The sequence below is a fragment of the Chinchilla lanigera genome, unplaced genomic scaffold (genome assembly GCF_000276665.1).
Source record: "Chinchilla lanigera isolate Chin_1 unplaced genomic scaffold, ChiLan1.0 scaffold00048, whole genome shotgun sequence".
NCBI classification, from domain to species: Eukaryota; Metazoa; Chordata; class Mammalia; order Rodentia; family Chinchillidae; genus Chinchilla; species Chinchilla lanigera.
In genome coordinates this window covers 12,380,970-12,404,775 of record NW_004955449.1, presented here as the reverse complement: position 1 = coordinate 12,404,775, position 23,806 = coordinate 12,380,970, and the positions used below count along the sequence as shown (strand labels likewise).

Here is a 23,806-nt window from a genome sequence, read left to right as displayed (position 1 = left end):
CACTTATGAGTAAAATAATCTATATATTTTTAGAGATATGGATATCTGAGAGATAAAATTCTGTGTAATTGTGTAACTCAAATCATGCTTTGGATCTAAACGTTGTAACTGTTTATCATCCTCCCTCCACAACTTCCCCATCTTTCTTGATTGAGAAATTTATTTATATAAAACAGCCTCATCTCAAACTTATGATCTCCCACCTAAGCTTCCTAGACTTCTGGGATTACAGGCATGTACCACACACCCAGATTGATTGAAGAAGACTGTAACATGTGGCATATAACCCTGGCTTCCACAAACACATCCCTTTCTTTTCTACTATAAATTCTTACTTTAATAGTAGCTGGCTGTGCCTCTCAGTACCTTTGCCTGAGGGATACAGGAAACAATCTATGTTTTTAATTACTTGGTACCATGAAAGGCAAGATGTACACATGTGTGCAAAAGCGTAAATCTAGGATTTTCACCAACGTTATGCTCTGTCTAACATGTTTGGTGTATGTTTACCTGAGCATCACAGAGGGTATAATACACACACACACACTCTAGGATTTTTTTTAGGTTTTCTTTTGATTTTTGTGGTAGAAGTAGCCCAATTCAATGGCATATAGCATATGAAAAGCTGGATTGGCGAGTTTTGCAGGAGGTCAAAGTGAATCCTCATATTACTCATGCATGGATAATGAAGATGATGCATCATGGTAAAATACATGTTTTCATAACAGAAGAGCAGTATGAGTGTATGATGATGATGATGAGGAGGAGGATGACTTTGACACTGACCATTTGAGCCAAAGTTCCTGTGATAGTGAAATGGAGAAAGAATTGACTGATGCAGATACAGGGAATGCAGACCTCCTTGATTCAGATGATGAAGAAAACGACAATGTAAGTACATATTTGACCAGTCACAGTGCTGCAAAGTGGTCATGCAACCAAATGGAACAATCTAATGCTAGAATTAGGTCCAAAAATATAGTAAGAGTCTTGGCAGGAATGAAAAGTATTGGACAGAATGCCAACACTGACATTTAATGTTGGAAATTATAACATACAAAATGCTATAAGATGCTGCAAAATACACAAAAGCTAAAATACGTGTAAAATGTTCTGTATGCACCAGTCGCCATATTCAAAAATGTATTTATTATGATACTTCACTAGCTGAACTGAAAGCACTCATAGGTCTGCTGTTCTTAGCAGGGATTTCTTGTGGTAACTGCAGGAATGTAAAAGATTTATGAAAAAGTGATGGGTCAAAATATGGCATAAAAATTTATGCCCTTGTAGATGTGAAGACTTATTATGCTTTCAGTTTAGACATTTACCCTGGAACTCAGCATCAGGTTCTTATTGATATAGTAACAAACTAAATGATGCTGTGAACAGACTTGCTGCTCCCATCTCCCAAACTAATCGGAGTGTGACACTTGACAGTTGGTTTACCAGTTTCCAACTGATATTACATGTGTTAACAGAGTGCAAATTGACCAGTGCAGGAACTATACACAGGAACAAAGTAGAAATTGCAAATGAAATGTTGCAATTTCAAAACAGAGTTGTGTAGTACAATCTTTGGATTTCAGAAAGATTTATATTGGCCTAGTATATGGCAAAGGAAAACAAACTGGTACTGTTGCTGTCAACATTGTACCATGATGGAAATATTAATAGGGAAACCTTGACAAAATGGGGAGCCTGAGATGGAAACCTTTTACAAGACCAAAGGGGGAGTAGATGTTGTTGAGGAGTTATGCAGCAATTATGAAGTCACTTGTAACACAAAATATTGGCCAGTGGTTCTGTTTTACTTGATCCTAAACATGTGTGGTATAAATACTTTGGTAGTTTACAAAGAAAATAACAAGTGCAAAATACCATGGAGAAATTTTCTTAGTAGATTGGGACTGGAACTCATAAGAGATCATTTACAGTAGAGGAAAAAAAATATTTTTGCCAAGAGAACTACACACAAAAAATTGTGGACTACACTCGTGAGCTGACAGGTAAACAGGCAGGTGCAGCATCCCAGGACCTACTACAACATCAACTGGAAAACCAAGAAGATGTCAACTGTGCCCTCAAGGAAGAACAGGAAAACAAAACATATGTATTATCAGTGCAAGTGATACTTGTGTATGGAACATGCAATTTTTATGTGTGAAGACTGCCTTGGTTGTGACAGTTAAAGCAAAGATTATTTTTGTTGTAGTGTTCCATTGATATTTTCATTGTAGTCCACATAGGTTTTTATTTATGATGTAATCTTTTAGGTTTTGTAAAGAAGTAAATAGCTGATGTGAAAATGCCTATCCTAAGCATTCATTACGCATTTGATATTATACTTTCTTGATATTTTCCTGCTAAGTGCACATTGCATAACATAGTAGGAAGCTCCTGAAAAAAACAGGAAGAGAGATGACAGGAATGACCTGCTGCATAGGAAAGGAAAGCTAAGCACATGTGCTATCAGTGTAAGTGAGACATGAGTATGGAATATGCAGTTGTCATGTGTGAAGACTGTCTTGGGTGTGAGAGTTGAAGCAAAAATTATTTCTGTGGTAGACTTTTGTGTGTGTCTACATTGTAGCTCAAATAGGTTTTTATTTCTGGTATTATCTCTTAGGGTTTGTAAGCAAGTACACAGCTGATGTGAAAATTTGGATGTTTATTCAAAACATTCAGTATATATTAGGAATCTAATAACTTATTTTATTGCTATTTTATGTTCCTGCTAACTACACATTTCATACTATAGTAAGAAGCTCCCAACAAAACAGCAAGACCAGGGAGATGTCAAGCATGTCCTACAAGAAGGCCAGGAAAGTAAAATATATGTTCTGTCAGTGTAAGTGATAAGTGTGTATGGAATTTGCTGTTGTCATATGTGAAGACTGCCTTAGGTGTGATAATTGAAGTAAAGATTACTTTTTAAAGGAGTGCTATTGGTATTTTCAATATAGTTCATATAGGAATTTATTTCTATTCCTCTTTTTTTTTAGACTTTATATACCAAAAACCAGTCGTTGTTGAAATTTTTGATGTTTTTTATAAACACTCGATACTAAAAATTAAGTACTTTATTTTTGTGAGTTTTCCTATTATGCATTGTTTAATTTAATAAAGTTAATAATTTATGAATAGAAATATTCTAAAGAAAAAACGTGGTTTGACACACCCATGTTTATGACAAAAAATGTGTCACGCTCAAATGTTTGTTATTTGGAACACATTTGAGAACATTTACTTGGTAAACATGGTGGAGTCCTAGACCTACAGTGTAACATAAACTTGTCAACAGTCATTTCTTGGGCAGTTTTACCGACTGAAAAGCAAACACAGAGCAGATAATGGGTAAAATATGGTTATTTGGAAAAACGTGAATGAATTACCCTTTAAACCATGTAAGCGAAAGTAATCTTAAAGGTGGTTTAAACATGTGGGAAAAACGTTTGCCAATCCTTGAAATCCAATCCTTGCAAAGCAATAAAGACCAAGTGGGTAAACTGGCCTATGGAAAAAAGTCTTTCCCTAAGTACATCGCTCCTTTTTCTACACCTGCTTATCAGCTCTCACCAAGTTACGTCCAGTTCAAGTCAAACTTCTGGTTTTTGATGAAGGTGAGTGAAAAGCAAAACGAAAGGCGTTCTGGGTCCTGCAGTACTACCAGTTCCACCTGAAAGCCAGTTACCTCCCAAGCTCGGGGGGACACGGAGACAGCCAGAGAAAAAGCACAAGGTTACTAGGTAGGAGACTCCCAGGACCCCCAACTTCCGCCCTCTCCTCCGCCCGCCCCGCGCGCTCCTTCGGGGACGCCCGCCCGCCGCCAGGGCCGTCTCCAATTGGCCATCGCGGGAACGGAAACCGAAGGAGCGCCGTGAACCCGGAAGTGCTTCGCGCGGAGGCCCGGGCCACTCTTTTTGAATGGAATCCGGCTGATTCATCGCCGGTTCGCGGAGTCGTAGCTGGGCCGGGTCTGAGCTGCCGCCGTCGCCGCCAAGTCGCAGCAGAGGCAAGACAGGGGTCCAGACCACTCCCTCTGCCCACCGGCAGGTGAGGCCCAGAAGGCAGGCCCGGGAGGTCGGGGCGGCAGCCGCGTTAGGCCGCGGCCAGCCCGGCGCTTGCCTGAGTCACGCTGGCCGGCGGAGGTGCCGCGGGAGCCCGGGCCCCGATGGGGGAGCCCGGGCCCCCTCGCCGGCTCGCCAGCGTCCCCGGCAGGGTCAGGTCTGGGCTTGGTCTCCGTCCTGCATCCCTTTCTGCTGGCTGGAATTCGTGTTTTGGCAGTTCCCCTCCCCGGACGGGGAGGACGCTTGCTCGTGGCCTGTTTGTCAGTGCTCCGTCCAGATTGTTGGTTTCTACGCTGAGAAACTTCAGAGCACTCGGGCGAAACACGCAGGAGAGAATAAAATTAGCTTTCCCTTTTCGTCCTAGTTGAGTAGTTGCTGGTGAATTGATTGCATTTCCTGTGTTCGGTGCAGTAGAAATTGGCTGTTGTGTCTTGCTGCTTGCAACTTAGTTTTCCCGGGGTTAAGTTTCCTGGGAATTTCCAGTTGTGTTCAAAGAATAATGTGAACGTTTCGAAGTAGTAGTTGAGTGAGAAATTCTCGAAATTAAAATGATTACCAGACGTTAGAAAAGATTCCATGGGAAAGGCGAGAAGAGGCTTTAGAAATTGGGATGGAAACATAGTTTTACTATAACTTTTTACATAGTTACTCAACTCGCGAAAGTATGTTTTTAGTGCCGCTGAGTTAATGTGTGTAAAACAAACTCAGATAATGTTGTAATAACCGAGCAGTTTCAGTGGAGATGATTAACTTACTGGTGACCTTACTGTCATGAAAGGCTAGCGAGTGGTTTATTTAAATTTTAGGTTACATGTGTTAAACAAATTGTATCGGTTATTGTGCAGTTCGAGAAAATGAGATAATGCAGTATCTCAGAAGTAACTCCAGTTAAAGAATGTTTGGTGAATGTTATCTTCAGTTTGTCCTAAAACAAAATTAAATGTTGCAGGGGAAGTTTTGAAGTCATCATCTTTCCTTTTAGTTTCACCTGTTGAATTTAGCCCCCCCTCCCGTCTGTGCTTGGTAAATAACATATTACCATTCTCTTTGAAGAACTGGATTTTTAACCTGGCTGACATGGGTTTATACTTGGCATATAAATGTTGCACTTAGTATCTCAGTTCACAACCACTTGTTTGAAAATCAGTAACAAGAAGCAAATTGTGCTTTTTTATTGTAGAGTTTTGTTATTAAATGTTCGTCCTTGAAAGCCTTACGGGAATAATCATGTGATGTCTTGCTTATGAATTTGTTATAAACCTTTGTTGCACTCATTTAACATTTCATATTCTGCTTTGTGATACTTTAGTATCCTTATGTTAAATGAGAAAATCGGTTTGAATAATCTCTTCCAGTTCTAAGATAATAACAATAACAGTAATAACAGTAACAATATTTATTGAGTGTTTAGGATGTTCCAGGTAATATGTGATTACCTTGGATTTATTCTGACAACAGAGTTGCAAGGTAGGTATTTCATAGATAGGATCTCGAAGGGGCTGGGGATTTAGCTCAGCGGCAAAGCGCCTGCCTGGCAAGCGCAAGGTTGTGAGTTCGGTTCCTGGTAAAAAAAAAAAGAGAGATAGGATCTCGAATCTAGGAACAAGTAACTTGTTAGTAACATAATGAGTAGGTGATGAGGCCTGGATTCAAGTTCGGAATGACTGCTTGTAGAATTTTTCCTACTGTGCTGCCTGCTTTTTTACACTGTTGTCTTTTCACAGCTTTTTCACACTGCTGTCTTTTCACTTTACATATTTTTTATAGGTTTCTCTTAACTAATCCCCATACCTCCAGATTATAGGTACTTCCCAGTGCAAGCTACTAAATTTCTTGGGTGTACAAGGTAGTACTCAATAAATGGTTTACTTGAATGCTGTGATTGGGAGACACTACAATATTTATAATTCCATCCTCATTTTTGTAATGAGAAAATTTTTGTTTTCAAAATCTTATTTATATTAATGTTTACTCTTTCTAGTTTTTACACTGCGAAGGATCCTTAAGAGAATGAAAGACATTTTTTATTTACTTTCTACAAGTGAAAGAACAGAGGAATTAGATATACAGTGATATAGAGTAGTTTAAAAAGGATTTAACATTTGTCTGAGAAGTACTAATATTTAATTACAGAATGGATTGGAGAGTAAACAATAAACAGTGAACTAGGAAATACAGTAATAGGCCAGAACAGCTAGGGTCATTATGATTTTGTTTGAATTTTGTAAATTGTGGGGACACTAGTATCATAGGTAAAAGTTTAAAAAGGTAAAAAATCCAAATATAAAGATTTACTTTTTAGTTATCCATAGTTGTATATATTGTGTAAATATTTGAGAATTGATTTATTTCAATACAACATGAACATGATCTAGTAATAATTTGTTGTTAATCAGATATTAATTTGAGAGATTAAGAAAAAGTGTGTCATCAATCTTTGAAAGTACTGATACTTTTTGGTACTGTTTCTGAGCATAACATTACATTAGGTATAAACTTTTTATTCATACTGATTGATGTTGTAAGTAAAATTAACCATATAGAGAGCTTTTGACTCGTTAACTTTTTGATAGCTAGGAAAACAGTTTAAATTCATAGACCTTTTAAAAGGATTTTTGTTTCTAAGTGTTCAAAGTATTTTCTCTTACGTTGTAGTGTAACACTTTAACTTTATGAATCTCACCAAATGTCAAACTGTGTGAAAAAGAATGGTTTGTGTTGGTAGCTATGCTTACAAGATGATGGTGCTGAAGACTCTAGCTAGCTTTCATTGTTTACTTATGCCAGAGATTTTGTTGCATGTTTTTCTTCCTCCAGTGTCTTCTTGAATCTTATAAACAGCTCTGTGAGCTAGGTGGTATTCACAATCCCATTTTACAGGACAGGAAACAGGGTAAAGAATGTAATTGACCTAACCTCTCACATTTTCTTTGTAGCTGATAAATGTTAGAACCAGTGTTTTGTTTTGTTCTGCCCTTTTTTTTTGAGACAAGTTCTCACTCTGTAGTTCAAGCTGGGCTCAAATTGTCTATGTAGCCTCTGATAGATTGAGCTCTATCCTTCTGTCTCAGCCTCTAGGGTTCTAGTATTGAGATGTGTGCTATCATGACCGCCTGTGCTGGTATTTGCTATAGTACTTTTTCTTTTTCTTTTTTGGCAGTACTGGGGATTGAACTATATCCCTAACTGCTTTTTAGTTTGCTATTTATTTGTTTGTGTATTTATTTATTTATTTTTTTCCGGTACTAGGAATCGAACTCACAACCTCGCGCTTGCCAGGCAGGTGCTGTGACGCTGAGCTAAATCCCCAGTTTGCTAGTTAGAGATAAGGTCTCACTAAGTTGCCCGGGCTGGACTCAAGCTTGTTGATACTCCTCCCTTAGTCTCTTAGTATGTGCTATCTTGCCTGGGTAACTTGGCACTCTAAACTGCAGAGTCATAGCATTTAACTGTCATATGCCAGAAAAATAGTCATCATCATATCATCATCATTTATCATCTGGGTCCAGTGTATACTTTCACATGCACCTTTCGGTCATTTTACAAGTAATTTGCAGAAATAAAAATAAAGGATAGTGAAAAGCAATTGTATTAGAAATAATGATAAAGGTTACACATAGCAAATACAAATGTTTATTTATTTTCTTGGTTTTGAAGAAACTGTATATGTGCCTGAAATGGACAGCATCCTTTGAGTGTAATTAATCCTTCAATCAGTTATCCATGTATAAACCTGGAACATACTGTCTTGTAAAGATCAGTTCTGTATTTGAAATACATCTCTAGAGGCTGGAGGTGTAGCTCAGTGGTAGGACGCTTATTAAGCATGTGTAAGCCCTAGGTTTAATCACCATAAAAAGAAAAACCCCCAACTGTACCTCTAATAGACCTCAACTTATTTTTTCTGGTTCTTGTACTTGCTATACTTTGTGTATAGGATGGGGAGAGTTTAAAATTTCTATCACTTAATACTTACCATTGTAAACATTTTGGACCTGCAGTTCAGGAGCACTAAGTACTGTCACTGTCATCACCATCAATACCATACATCTCCAGAGTTTACTTCACCTTCCCAATTCCAATACTTTTGAGAATATTGATAGCTAATAATTTTGTTGAATAGAGAATAATTATCACTTTTGCTCCATAACTTTTATTTTTTCAATTTATAAATATAAATAATAGAATTAGTTCAGTGGCTTCTTTCATTTTTACATTATCTATTTCCTTTCATTCACCTTTGTGTACACTCCAGCATTTGTCTCCATATGAATAGTGTCAGTATCGTAAAAGAGCAAAGGATACTTCATGTATCTCTTTAGCAAAATAGGTACCTATTGCAAAATGGTGTATGACAAAGGCCTTATTAAATGACTAAATAAGACTTATTTTTTTTGTGTTAGAGGTATTCACTCTTGAAGATGCTTGTTAACTTATTGAGGAGAAATTCATATACAATAAATCATTCTAAAGTTGTAATTCAGTATTCCTTAGTTCATTCACAATGTTGTACAGTCATTTTCTGAGTCTAGTTCCAGAACATTGCCATCGTTCCAGTATAAAAACTCTTATCCAATAAGTGATTTGTCCAATGTCCTCCCTTCTCCCATTCCCTGGTAATCACCAGTCTGGATTTTGTCTCTGTGGATTTACTGGCTATTTCATATGGATGGAAGTCACCTAATATGTGACCTTTTATGCTTGGCTTCTTTCACATAACAATGTTTTGAAGTTCAGCTACCTTGTAACAGAAACCAGTACTAACTGCTTTACACAATTGAATAATCCATAAATTCTATTTTTACCTGCACATGCATGGAGTGATCAACTGTATAGTGAATGTTTAAAGTAAAAGTATTTATTACAGTAAAAGACACATTGACATCATTCGCCATCAAACTACTCTCACTTTTAAAACGCTTATCCCGTTGTTCTTACCACTTTCTAAAGCAGTTCTATAAATCTTCCTTGTCTTTACAAGGTGTGATCAAAAATTTGGTGAATGCAGCTACCGAGTCACATCCAACAGAGGGGCAAGCTCCTAAAACCATTATTCACTGTGTTTAACTCTGTGCTACTTCTGGCTTTTACCCAGAATTGAAATGAGTATGAACGCAAATGTTTTGAATCAATTCAGAGCATCAGGGCTGCCACCACAGTTCAGCTAAAGACATTCACAAAAGAGGGCTTCCAGAACTGCTTCAGAAAGCGGCAAGAATGATGGAATAAGAGTGTTCCAAGAGCTGCATGCGGTGGTGCGTGCTTGGAATCCCAGCCTGTAATGCCAGCACTCAGGCTGAGGCAGGAGAATTGCTGAGAGTTCAAGGCCAGCATTGTTAGGTAGTGAGTTAAGGGCCACCCTGAACTATGCAGCAAGACCTTGTCTCAGAAGAAAGAGTGTTCCAAGAGAAGGGAAATGTTTTTAGGAACTTACGGCAATGGGTCTTTTACTGTAATAAATTTTTAAAAATTTAAACATGAACCATGTTTTTAGACACATCATATAACACACATACATGATCTATTAAAATCTCTTTTCCACCCATCCTTTGGTGGGCATTTGAGCTGTACCTTTTGGCTGTCGTGAGTAGTGATGCTGTAGATGTGCATGTACATGTACTTATTTTAATGACGTGTTTTAAATTCTTTGGGAAATATTCCTAGGAGTAGAATTGGTGGGTCATATAATAATTGTGTGTTTAAATTTTTGAGGAACTGCCAAACTGTTTTCAGCACTTTTTGGTTCTTCAGTTTGGAAAAATTAATCTGGGATATTGTTTTCTCAACATGTATAGTTTGAGGTTTTGTTTTCATTCAATTGAAAGTGATTTTGCTCCTCAGGGAACACTTGGCAGTATTTGGAGACATTTTTTATTGTCATAACTGATGAGGTACTTACTGGCATGTAGTGTGTAGAGGCCAAGGTGTTGAGTTTTTTTTTTTTTTAAGGTTGCTGCTAAACATCCTGTAATGCCCAAGAAGAGTTCTCTTCCCCCAACAAAAATTTGCTACTTCTGAATGTCAGTAGTACCAAGTTAAACTAGCATGTACAATCAATTTTATTGTTATTATTAGACTAGAGTATTACGTGTTTCTTTGCATTCACCTCACTTCCCTAATTTTGAAACTTTTTTTCTCTATTAGCTTTCCCCTTTGGCATTATGAGTGGAAAATGAAAAATTCTGCATTGTCAAGTGGGTCTAATGAAAGCTTATAAAGAGTACCGTGATGATGTCTCTGATTTTTTTATATCTGTTTTGAAAGATCAGTATTTTGGGCAGCACAATAAAAACTGAAGGATGATACAGCTGCTGTAAGTTGTTTCACTGTTGCGTTGTTTTATACAATTCTTACCATTCTTCTCTTTTCTTGTTACTTTTGGGGGGGTATAGTTGTGAAAAATTACCAAATAATAAACTAATTCCAAGGATGATGAATAGCACAATTTCAAGATACAGGAAAAATAACATCACTAAGATCCCATAATTAATCATATATTTGGAATAATGTATAAATAGCATTATTAATTGCATAATAGTATGAGCTCTTCTTTAAAAAGTAAATTTTGTTTTTCGAGACTTCTGGAAAGACTAAAAGTCATAAAATGTCAGTTTTCAAAGTTAGTGCTTGAACATGAAGTCTACAGGCAGAATTTGGGAGTAGTGTTAATCACTATGCTCTTTAGCTGGCTGGAATGGTGAATCATTCTCTACTCTCAGGAAATCAGTTTTAAGATTGATAGGTCAGTGGTAAGGGTGCTTATCTAGCATGCCTATGGTGCAGCACCCCGTCGTCAGTTTTGACTTCTATTTCATTTTTAGAAATTTTGCTCCTAAGATTCTGGTGTAAAAATGTCCTCCTTAATTCTCAAAATAATTGTGTCTCATTTATTATTTTTTTAGGAGACAAAAAAAAATTCGGAAAAATTCTGCCTGCCAGAATTAGCAAGAGTTTCAGTTAAGAAGAAATTTGTTAAACTTGAGAAGTTGAAGCTTAACACTTTAAGAGTTGCAATTATTGAACAGGTGAGGTTCAAGAATGTATTTTACTTTTAAATATGATAAATACCATGAAAATGTATTGTTTTTAACAGACTTCAGATTAGGAATATGGGTGACAGAGAACCAGATTTTAAAAAGTAGTGTGATTTAGAGTATTTATCACTATATTTCATTTCCAAATCTTAGTATTTTTATTAAATGTGGTCATCTTATCTTAAATGTTTTAATTTGTTAAATATTTTTTCCTGTTTGCTGAGACATCTAGTTTTGCTAAAAACACAAATTTGACCTGCCAGATTTTCTTTCCCTCTGTTCCCCACATTGCTCATGTATATTCAGAGCATCTGGAGTCTGTGTAAAGTCATCAGAAACAACACAGAGGGAATAGATAAACTGAGCACAGCTGGGAATCAGCTTTGGCCTAGAATACATACATATATGTTCTATATTGTTTTTTTCTGTTCTTTATGCTCGTAATGTTCCAGAAGAAATTTTTTTCTTTTTTGATACTATATTCTTGAGAAAAAGTCTTTAATATTTAAAAAAATACATGATTTTTTTCAGTCTGCAGCCTTTACAAAGTGCTACATATTGAATGCCGTATTTGAATTGAGGAATTTTAATGAGAATGTGATGGAGATTTTGTTTATAAATGTTACTAGGAGGATGAATTAAGTTTGTAAAGTGGAAATTTTGCCTGGACTGTCAAATTTTTATGCCTTTTCCTTTTAAAAAATGAATTTATCTCTTGTGCTTCTCACAGAAGTTGAGTGAAATAAGCCAGACACAAGAAGTATATGATTTCAGCCAGGCATGGTGACACACACCTGTAATCCTAGCACTTGGGAGGCTGAGGCAGAAAGATTGCTGTGAGTTTGAGGCCAGCATGGCCTACAGAGTGAGTTCAAGGCCAGCCTGAACCACATAGTGAAACTCTGTCTCAAAAAAAGACAGCAAAATTGATCCATGTTAGGAGCTGGAATCCCTCTTTTGCAGAGTAGTGGAGACTGGAAAGGGGCTTGATAGGCTGAGGTGTGTGATAGTACTCTCCTTGTCTAGGTAATGGTTACTGAATGTGTTCGCTTTGTGAAGAATTCGTGACTGTATTATTTTTGCATCTCTGCATAATGTTTGTACTATTATTATAGTTAAATATTAGCAGGATTTAATTATTACTGATTTAACAAAAATGGTTGGGTGGAAATGAAAGGATCATCAGTACATTATTGAGCTTGAGTTTGTATAACAGTTCTAACTAGTAAAATAGACAAATGGTGGGTCTGTTAGCACTTAATTTAAATATAAATTAAGGTGATACCATTTTTCTGTTTAAGGCATAGAATTTTAAGGCAAAGTCACTATTTTTGAGTAGAAAAAATGCCTTGTTTTCATTTCTTAGATACTTAGTTGTACTTCTATTAACCTTTATTTTTATTTAACATTATTAATTTTTGTTGCAGTGCTTGGAATCAAATCCAGGGCAATTTTTATAATTTGGTTACTTCTTTTTGTGTATTTGAGGCTGAATAAGTATGCTTGCTGTATCTTTCCTTTATTTTTTCTCTGAGTATCTCATTCTAATCGCAAATATTGAGAACAAATCACATTGGTATTTCTAGTTACTTGTCTTTATATTGATTAACTCTGAAATTGTATTGTGAATAGTAACTGAATTTTCTTTGTGAAGAAGATATATATCTGGACAACATCTGAAATAACAGAAAATATCTAGTTAGATTCTAAAACACTGTCTTAATGCACTTAATGCTTATAGTATTATTTCTTTTAGTATAATGAGTTCATTTTTTAAAGCCTTTGATGCTAATTCAGAGATCTATAATCTGCTCACAATGTCTTTCACATGTAGTTTTGATGATAACTGACAAGCTGCAAGTTAATTAGCACAGAACTTACTAATGAGGATGTTAAAATTTAATTTAAAAGTGAGGATTTTTATTTGTACACTCTGGACAAATTGAAGGAAATTCAATCATACATATGATAAGCATTTCAGGCACTTTTTCCTCATTCAGGTACTATATTAGATAACAATAAGCAAATATAATTAACTTAATGATAGCAAAGTTTTGAAAGTATGCTAAGATTGCTTGTCTTTAAAACTGGGGATAACCCAAAACCAAAGCAGTAAAATAAGGTCTGTTAATTAGCATGGAAGACAGCTTCTTGAATTAATATGTGGTGTTAATTAACAGGAAGTCTGATGTTGTGTTGTAATTACCACCAATATTTTTGACATACTGAGTGACTGAAGGTGAATTATATAGATAGCAATTGAGTAAACACATTTATACTTAGGAACATTTTTCTTTGTTTCTGTTTTCTAGAAATATGGACAGACTTCTTAGACTTGGAGGAGGTATGCCGGGACTGGGCCAGGTTAGTATCTAAACTCTTTGAGTCTTTCTTTGTGCACAAACTATAGGTTTTGCTCTATTGAGTTGAGAAAGCAATCAGTCCAAAGAAAAACACCGAATAGATAACCTTATGGTAAGAATCCTACCTTACTGCCAGTTGTTGTATTGCAACACTAAATAACATATGGAAAACATTTTTTATTATCTTATTTGCTTTTCTCTTGGGAATGAGATTTTTTCTTTGCTTGATTTAAAATTTTAGAATGTGAAATTATAAACTTGCCCTTTTGAAAAAAACTCAAAACATCTTATTTCTAAGTTTACAGTGTAAACTTTGAATGTGACACATGATAAAGTAAACGTGACATGCTCTGCTAGATTCAAAAAACTGACCCATAAATTTTTTGTATATGCTTTCTTAAGTTTATAAATTCATGCTAGTAATTATGATACAAGGATGTATTGATAAGCAGTATTTCTTTTTTTCTTTAAATTTGATGTAGATACGGAGTTTTTTAAAAACATTTTTATTAAAAGTAAATAAGCTTTTGATTTTTTTATTTTGTCCTGTGCTATTGGCAAATGGCCTATATCCTCTCTGCCTTTAACTGAGGAATTTCTGCCTCTTATAAGTTTTTATCTTTCTAGTTACCCCTTTACTTAATAATAAGAAAACTGGCGATTGTGTATTGTTTTCTTCCTCTCTTGTGTAGTATATTGTTTTGTGACTAAATGTTAGAAATTTGTTTTGTTTTAGGAGACAGGGCCTTACAGTATAATCCAGTCTGGTTTTGAATTCACCGTACACCATAGGCTAACCTTGAATCCATAGTGATCCTCCAACCTTAGCCTCCCAAGTGCTGGGATTACAGGCATGGGCTGTACTTGGCTAGAAATACTTCTGTAACTTACCTTTATAGCACTTTTTAGTTACCTGCATTCCTTCACTATCAGTGTCTTTGTCTTCCTTCATTTACAGTAAGCTATATTTACAATAAGAAACAAAATTGCATTCCTTCACTATCAGTGTCTTTGTCTTCCTTCATTTACAGTAAGCTATATTTACAATAAGAAACAAAATTTTGTTTGAGACTTAATGAAATTTTCTATATTTTGGGAGTATCTTTGTAAGAATCTTTGATTGGAGCTGTTAGGGTTTATCAGTAATAATTCCTTTTAGAAAGGTGAAATCTTTTTGTGACTCTATGTTGTGTGCTCGAATAGACCAGTTATTTTAAAATTTTTGTTAATGTTGAATATTTTTTACATTTCTTTGCTCTCTGTGGCTTTTTCATGATTCTTCATTTTTGAAGTACTGTAGCTATTTAATCCATTCTCTGGCTTATAAAAATCTCAGATGTAAACTGAGGTTATATGTAGATGCTGCAACCTGCAAATTATAAGTAAAGACTGTGATTCTTTTTATTTATCTTGTTTATTTGCTTGTTTGTTTTTGAGACAGTGTTCTTGTTGTGTTTCCCAGGCTGGTCTTGAACTCCTGGGCTCATGTGTTATTATCCTCTCAGCCTCCCAGGAATGGGACTACAGGTGTAGGCCACCATGCTTGGCCTTAGTTGTATCATAGTTTCATACCAAAAAACCTTTACTTATGTATGAGATAAGATAAATTATATACCCATCTTGTAAAGCTATACTGGTGCAAGGCATGAAATACTGACCACAAGTTGAGTTATACTGTATCTCAGTAATTACTGTAAACCTTTATATTAAGTGGGAAACTAAATGTTCAATAACTTCTCATTGATTTCTGATTATATAAATTGGCCCGTGTACTCCGTTTGTACTCTTTGAAACTTAAAAATATGTTGCATAAGAACCTAAGTTATTTCATGTAAGTAAATATTTTATCTCCCCAATTAGAGGACAAATTCTCAAATAACTTGTAGAGTTCTTATCTTTGTGGCATTTCCATTATCAAATACTGGGTGATCCAAAATGTTTTCCCTAAAACTTGATTTTAGTTTGTTCTAGGACTAACTTGGCAAACAAATTCAGTATTATTTCTGGAACATGAAATAGTAAGTGTATTATTTCTGAAGTGTATTATACTTAATAAGAAGCCTTTTTTTCTTATGCAGTGCTGGGAATTGAACCCAGAATTTCACATTTGCTAACCAAGTGCTCTATCACAGAGCTGTACCCCCATGAGAAATCAAAGATCTTTGAATCAATAAGAGCTGTCTTTTCATTAGCTGAGGCGTAGTGAACCATAGTAGTAGAAAAGGAAATGCAGGTTGGTCTGCCCCTTCAGAAATGGGAGAGAAATGTTACTGTTTCATTGTTTGATGGAAAAAGCGCAGTTTTCTCAAATATAGGGCCTGATTTTACAGATGGCCCTTTTAAAACATGTGACTAGTAGGGTCAGAACAGGTAAGGGCCACATATAATTTCTTCAGAGTTCTTTGTGGTTATTTATTTATTTATTTATTTTTTATTTTTTTCCGGTACCGGGAATCGAACTCATGGCGTCGTGCCTTGATTTAAGTATAAGAAACATGGATATTTTATGAGTGAATGGGCCTTCTTAAATCATTATGTATAATAATAGCCTTTGATTAGTGAAATATCTAAGAGTCTTTTCATAACATCATTTAACAGTTACTACTTAATTGATTTAAAGGCATTTTTGTTTCACTCGCAGTTAAGAACATGGCAGTTACATTTCTGATGGTAACCAGGAGTTGGTTTCAAACTCCACAAATTAGGCCGCATATATTGGCGCAGGCCTATAATCACAGCACACAGGAGGAGATGGAGGCAGGGGCTCTCTGTGAGTTTAAGGCCAGCCTGGGCTACAAAGTGAGTTCAAGGCTAGCCTGAACTACATAGTGAAATCCTGTCTCAAAAACAAGCAAACACAAAACAGATTCCATAAGTTAAACACTTAGTCCTCTACAAAATTGTCCTTACTTTAGATCCCAGGTGTGGTTCACATAGGTGCAGGTTATCCACAGTTTTGACTGAACCAACTGGCTGTATTTTGGAAGTCCCCCTAACTCCCTCAAGTGTAGTAATTCACAACAATTTAATTCAGAAAGTACTACACTGTGATAACAATTTTATTATTACAGGTACAGATCTGGAGAATAAGCCAGTGAAGAGAAACATAGGGCAAAGTCTGGGAGGACATGCAGAGCTTTTATGCTTTTTTCTCGTGGAATTAGGTTGTGTTTCTCTCTCAGCACATCAATGAATTCCAGCTGCTTCAGTGGAGCCTTAGTATTCATAGTTTTTGAAATTTAATTGTGAAAGGCTTTGATTAAACCCAATCTTCAGCTTTCTTTACCCCCTCGAAATGGACCTGCCTCAAAGGTCCAAACCTTAAGTCTTACGTTGGTCTTTGTGGTGACTAGGTCCCACCTAGAAACCATCTTGGGGCTGGTGCCCTCATTAGCATAACAAACATGCTGTTATTAAAGAAATTCTAAGAATGTTGAGTCTTTCAGCCAACAATCAAGACTAAAAACCACACAGACTACTGTAAAAACTTTGATTTTCAGTCTTGACTCTGTTATTTGTATGGAAATAATTCAACATTTCATTAATTTTCTTGGTACTCTAATCTGGTGCTGATTTATTTGTTTATTGTGTTGTGCTAAGTATTCAACCCAGTGCCTCACGCGTGCTAGGCAAGTGTTCTACCACTGAACTATATTCCCAGACCTGGTGTTAGTTTTTGTGTCTTCTAAGAAATGGTCCAATATTAGGCTCAATATACCTTTAATATGGATACAGGAAAATAGAAACCCCCCAACCTGAACGATATCTGGGACGAGTTTGTGTTCTCTAAAATAGAAGAATGAATTTTAGGAACAATGGAGGTTAAGAGTAGAATATATTGAGGGAAAGAAAGCTTCTGTCCGAGAGAGAGAGAGAGAGAGAGAGACAAAAGGGGGGGCCTGAGTGGGTTGCCCAAGACTGTCTTTTCTAGGGACTTTTATATAGTGAAACCATGAGGTGAGGCAGGTTCCAAGGTGGGGAAAAATGGAAAATCACTAGGTGGACATGAGGTGGGACAAAACTGTGGTCAGCCAATAAGATGACGAGCATAATTGTTCATGTAAAATTGATTAAATAGGAATCAAATGGGGAAGCGAGCCAAGTAGCAAGCTGGCATGAATACAGAACAGGGGCTTTTCCTGTAAGGGGTTGGGTCAGTGACTCTTCAAGGTGATCTCTACCTATTTAGATTATCAATCTCTGATGTCCTCCCAAAAGGGAGGTATGTGGGTGCATTTCTTTAGTCTTTTGTCTTGAGACAGCAAGTAGGTCTCCATTTGCAAGGTGTCTTGTCTTCCATATTGTCTCTTTTGAGGGCCAGGCCCTGTCTGACTGCCTATAATATTTCTATCATAACTCAGCTGCTAATATGACCTAGTAGTAATAAGGCATTTACGCTTTGCTGTGTTTTAAGTGTTTAAAAAACTTTTTAAAAATGGAAGTCACAGTAATAATATAGGAATGTCAGTATTATAATCACAGTTGATACTATCGATATTTTATTATATTTGAGGTCATGTGGGCTTGTTTATTTTATTTGGAAGTTATAGTTAGGCTAAAAGGTAAAAAGCAACTTAGAAATAATAAAAGTCTCCATGCAATTCTAGTCTGTTGACTTTCTCTAAACAGGAAATGACCCTTCTAGTTCCCAAGGCTAATCTTTTCATATCGGTTGGTCTTCCCTCTTGAAACCTAGCTTATGTCCACTGATTGCTTTTTCTTCCTACAAAGATGTTTGTCCTGTATCCAAAAAACAACTCTAGGGCATACGTCCATTCAGGTTTTTTTTCCTACTTATTTCTAGGCTTCCTGAAATAATAGCTTAAAATCACATATTCTACTTCCTTACCTGCATTCATTCTCAGGAGTTTATGTTCTGATCTTCTCATTTACCATGCAGAAATTACTCAACTTGCCCAGTCTGTTGACCTCCTAGTTCTTAGTTAATTAGACTTCAGTATTCTAAACTAACTCTGAAAATGCTTCCATGAGCTTTTATTATGCTTTTTCTAGTTCTTATAGTAGTGACTTTCCTATGAAACAACTTGTTTTATTTCACATTCATACCTTTTTAAAATGTTAGTACTTGAGTCATTAAATCTGTCTACAGTTCTTTACTTAAATATAATTTAGTAGTAGTTTGAAGCAGACACAAAGGTTTTATTAGTATTATTAAAATATATAAAACAATACTTTTAAATCTCAAATATATTTTTAAATTTACTTTGTTAAAGTTCTTAGAAATGTGAAATTACTAAATAATGTGAGATGACTGTATTGGAAGCACGTATTGCTGTAACTTGCCTCTTTCATTGTCTTTGGAACGATCCTACCCTAGGTCTTGGCAAATAAACTAGTTCTATCAGAGCCCAAGAGATGAGACTCATCAAAGCCTAGAGCCTCTACAAGTTTTAGAAAAAAGCTTGGGTCTATTTTAATTTGGGAAATCAACCCAGCTAAGCTGAAAAAGTAGATGAAACTTAAGTAAAATGTTAGTGACTTTTATTACCTTGTCTTCTATTTTAATTTTTTAGGGCAGCATTTTAGTTTTGTGTTCATTGGGTGTTAGGCTATAGAGAATTATCAGGATGATAATATCAGTATCTATGGGCTTTACATTTTAGTAGATAAACAAGCAATTATATTTAAATGCCTGGTATATTAACTACTTGGAATGAAAACTAGTGATGCTTGTAAGTAATGTGATTTGTTATACTTATCTAATATAGTAGAGATAGGGCTTACTTTTTCCTACAAAGAGGGCAAAATGAGTTTTAATTGAGGAGATGATGTTTGAGCTGTGTTTTGAAATACGTGCCATGGCATATTCAGAAAGAGTGGAGAATAGGTAATATAAAAGGAAATAGCGGGAAGAGAAGCTGGTAAACCTTTGGAGTAGATTGTGAAAGACATTGAATGCCATACTTAAGTTACTTTTCCTTGTTTCCCTCCATAGTTATTGTAGATATATGAATACTTTTTTTTTCTAGTAGTCTTGTGAGATGATTTGGTGAGTATTTTTGAAAAGTAAATGTAGTGGTAGAAAAAGAGGGGAAGAGATTAAAGGCAAAGTCATCAGGTATATGAAATATTTCTGGCTTTTAATCTTCCAGGCATATGCAAATGTAATCCTTACTCATCCTCTTTGAAGCTAGTTGTACTGTAATCTTGCTTTGACCAATGCAATGTGATTGGAAGTTAATAGGTATTTTTAGTGGAAGCTTCAAGAATCGGTGATTTGTCTGAGCTGGTAAAGTAAAGCTGGGGGAGGGACTCCCTTAGTTGAATCTTTGAGTGAGAATGCCATACACACTGCACATTTAAAGCAAACTCAGAAATCTGTGATTTTTTTATGTGAACACCCTAATTTTTCTGTCTCTAGTTTTTTTATGACACAGTGTAGGCCAAACTAAGCACATATATAGCAGGCCTGTATTGCCAATAAGTGGCCAATTTTAATTGGCCTTATGTAGATGTTTATAGTCTGCAATTATACCGTTCTCAGTAATTTCAGGGTGTGAAAATATTTTGGGCAAGTGACCCAAGAAAGCTTTCTGAATTTGGTAAGATAGACATTTTAAAGAATTATTTTTGTTGCTAGATTTAAAAATAATTCTATGAATTTAATATGATATATTTTGTTTGTTATAACTCCCAAGTCCTCATATACTATAGATTTTGTATATATTAAGTAATAACCAGTTTTTGGGTTTTTTACTGTAGGTCCTGGGATAGAAATCTTTTAGTTGTCTTAGGTTTTGATGTAATGTTTTGATGAAAGGGTTAATTTAACATAACAGTGGAAAAAATTACTGGAAAAAGAAATAATGTCATTTTCATGGAAGAGCAGTCTTGGTGTCACATACTAGTCCTTTCTTATTAGTAATAAATTTATTGCAGTTTCAATAAAGATAGCAACTAGAATTTTCATGGAATTAAACAAATTATCAAAAATTTGTATAGGGGTAAAAAGTCCAAGAATAGTATAGAAATTTCTAATAAAAGGGAAAAAAATTGCTCTGCCAGATGGGTTTTAATGCTGTGTAATGTGATTTGTTATATAATGCTGTATTTGTTATATAATGCTGTATTTGTTATATAATGCTGTATAATGTGATTCAAATAGTGTTGTATTGTTAGTCAGGTAGGTCAGTACAATAGAATAGAAACCTCAGAATCAGACCAGTAAATGAATATATGGCAACTTGGTTTGCAACATAGATGGCATTAAAAGTTTGTAGTGAAGGGCTGGAGGTATAGCTCAGTGGTAGAGTGCTTGCCTACCATAAATGAAGGAATGAGGGAGGGAGGGAAAGAGGGGAGAAGAAATCATTAAATGATACTAAAGCAAGTTGCTTTTAGTATGGGGCAAACTAAAATTAGATTTCTACTTTATCTTGTGCACAAAAATTTATACCAAGTGCATTGGACAAATAAATATGAACTCAAACTTTATAATTTTGGAAGGCGTACCCATTAGGATGATTGTTATCAAATAACAAGATAACAAGCGGTAGTGATTGGGGAAATTGGAACCAAGGTAGCCTTTAATAATGGGAAGGTAAAATGGCACAGCTCTTAGGGAAAACAGTATAGTGGTTCCTCAGAAGGTTAACCAGAGTTACCCTCTCATTCAGCAATCCTACTTCTGGGTGTATATCCAGAAGTATTGAAAGCAGAGACTCCTAACAGGTATTTGTACACCGATGTTTTCAGCAGCATCACTTATAATAGCCAAAAGGAAGAAATAGCCCAAATGCCCATCAATAAATGAATAGACAAGTGCAACATGTATGTACATAAAATAGAATATTATTCAGCTTTAAAGGGTTGGAATCTTGACACATGGTATAATATGGATAAACCTAGAAAGTAGCATATTATGTTAAGTAAGTCAGACATAAAAAGACAAATACTGCTTGTTTCTGTGTGTGTGAAGTACCTAGAAAGTAGTAATGGTGATTGCCAGTCACTGGAGAGACAGGATAATAGGGAGTTATTGTTGAATGTGTGTAGAATTTTAGTTTGTGAAAAAAAAAATCCTGGAAATAGATGGTGGTAATAGTTACACATTGTGAATATACCTATTGCCTTTGAGCTATTCCCTAAAAATGGCTTAAAATGGCAAATTTATGATACATTTTTGCAAGAAAGACAACAGTTAACTTACTACATCTTTAAAGTAAGATTAGTAATACTTTCCATAGATGGTTCTTTGTGAGTGTTAAATAAATTCACATAAACATTTCAGACACATAGTAGATATTCTTCACCCTAACACTATTTTTGAAGACAATTTTATGTCTTTATGGCCTCAGGGTAGGAAAGCACAACTCAAAAGAAATGTTCATAACGGACTACCTCAGGACAGTAGAACAAATTCTTATCTCAGACAAATTTAAAAGACTAGTAATAGAATAAAAGGAGATACTGCAACATACTCATTTGTAAAACATTCAGCAGAATCATAAATCATTAAGACAAAAAAGAATACTTTATAAAAAAACACAAAATGATAATTTGTAGAATGAGAATGACCAACATGAATATTTAAAGATACCCTCACTGTGTGGTAGGAAATAAAACCTAAAACATCTGCTATGTTTTTTTTCTTAAAACCTGTCATACTGCATGTTAATGAAAATTCCAGGAAACAAGAATTTTCTTGTGAACCTTTTACCTGAAGTGGGGGGCATTGTATGTGGGGGTAGAAGAAGCTGAGTAAGTATTATAGCTCAGTGCCTAGAACATTACCTAGCAAATACAGTAGCAGACAGTAAACATATATTATGTGAACATACTGTATGTGGAGTGTAAGTGATTAAAGTCACTTTGGAGAGCAATTTGACATTGTCTAGTGAAGTTGAAAATACTCAACCTTCTGAGGCAGCAATTCCATTTATTCCCATTAGAGAAATTCTTATATATGTAACAGGAGATATGTTTAAAGATGCCGTACTTATTATGGTATTGTTTGGAATATTGAAAAATCAGAAAATAATTAAATATTTATTGGTGGCCAAATGTATGAAGCAACATTAGGCAACAGAGAAAATGAATGAATTAGATTCTATATAACATAACAAACCATGTGAACATATTAAGAGAAAAATGTGCAACATGTAGGCATTGATGTAAATCTGAAAAACTTAAAGTTACACTTTTTTCGAGGATACATCATTTTATATTATTTATTTTGTGCAGTGCTGAGGCTTAAACCCACGGCCTCATGCATTCTAGGCAAGTACTCTATCACTGAGGTACAGCCTTAGCCTTTTCACTTTATTTTGAGACAGGATCTCACTGCCCAGGCTGACCTCAAATGTTTGATCCTCCTGCCTCATCCTCCAGAGTAGCTAGGATTATAGGTGTGTACCACCATGCCAAGTAGCGTATAATGCTTAGGTAAAAGTATTACAGGTTCCTCAGAAGCACTGTCCTGTACATCTTTCTGCAGTGATAGAAACATTTTATATCTGTACTGGTACAGTAGCTGTTAGCCATGTGTGTATTAATCACTTGAAATGTGATTAGATCAACTTAACTGAATTTTATATTCTATTTAATATAACTCTTCAGGTACCTATTGAGTCCATGAGATACACCTAGTGCAATGATGACGAACCTTTGGAGCTGTCAGTGATACAAATAGCCCACTGTGGCACGCATGCTGTAGGTTCACCACCACTAACCTAGTTTAACTGGGGAAGGGAGAGGAGGGAAAAGGTATGAAAAAAGGAATTAAGATGTGTCACATACATGTACCAACTCCACACAAGGCAAGTCAACATTATGTATTAAAACATGTACTAATAAAAAATTGAAAAAATGATAAAGTAAAAATAATCTCAATTAAAATTTTAAACATATTTTAAATAGATACCTAGTTTCTCTTATATTTCACAGCATAAGCCTAGATAACCCACGCCAAATTCATGAGAAGACCGGGAGAGAAGAGGAACTTCACCTTCATATGTAATGTCCTCTCTTGTTAATGCACAAAATAAGCAAGAACAAATCATAGACTAACATTAAATAATTCAGTGGCATTTTTCTTCAGTAGTCCTTTTTTAAGCAACCAATTGAAACCAAATCAGAAATTCATTTGAATTTGCTTTTCAGTACTTTTTCTCATGCCTTAGCTCGGTATTTCATATTCTTTCCTATGTCTTGGATTTGAATAGGAAAATACTAGAAAGGTTGCTAGGGATTAGATCTTCGCAGGCCTTATGGAAAACTCTCTTTTGATTAAGTTGGGAAGCCACTAGACAGTGGAAAGGAATTTATTTATCAGTCTTCAATTTTTAAGTATAAGCTTTTTTTTTTTTTTTTTTTTTTT

At 35.4% G+C, this 23,806-nt stretch overlaps 1 protein-coding gene across 2 annotated transcripts in view; it reads left to right on the top strand.

Moving 5' to 3' along the window:
• Nucleotides 1-3,867: 3,867 nt before the first annotated feature.
• The window catches only part of Psmd14 (proteasome 26S subunit, non-ATPase 14), a 94,883-nt gene continuing 74,944 nt past the window's right edge, over nt 3,868-23,806 (top strand). The window contains exons 1-3 of one of the 2 annotated variants that reach the window (XM_005393338.2): nt 3,874-4,056; nt 10,973-11,095; nt 13,417-13,468. In XM_005393338.2, coding sequence (XP_005393395.1) covers nt 13,421-13,468 — 48 coding nt within the window. In that variant the 5' untranslated portion in view covers nt 3,874-4,056; nt 10,973-11,095; nt 13,417-13,420. Of the gene's footprint in view, nt 4,057-10,972; nt 11,096-13,416; nt 13,469-23,806 lie in introns of both variants that reach the window. The other variant, XM_005393340.2, reaches the window with a different exon arrangement.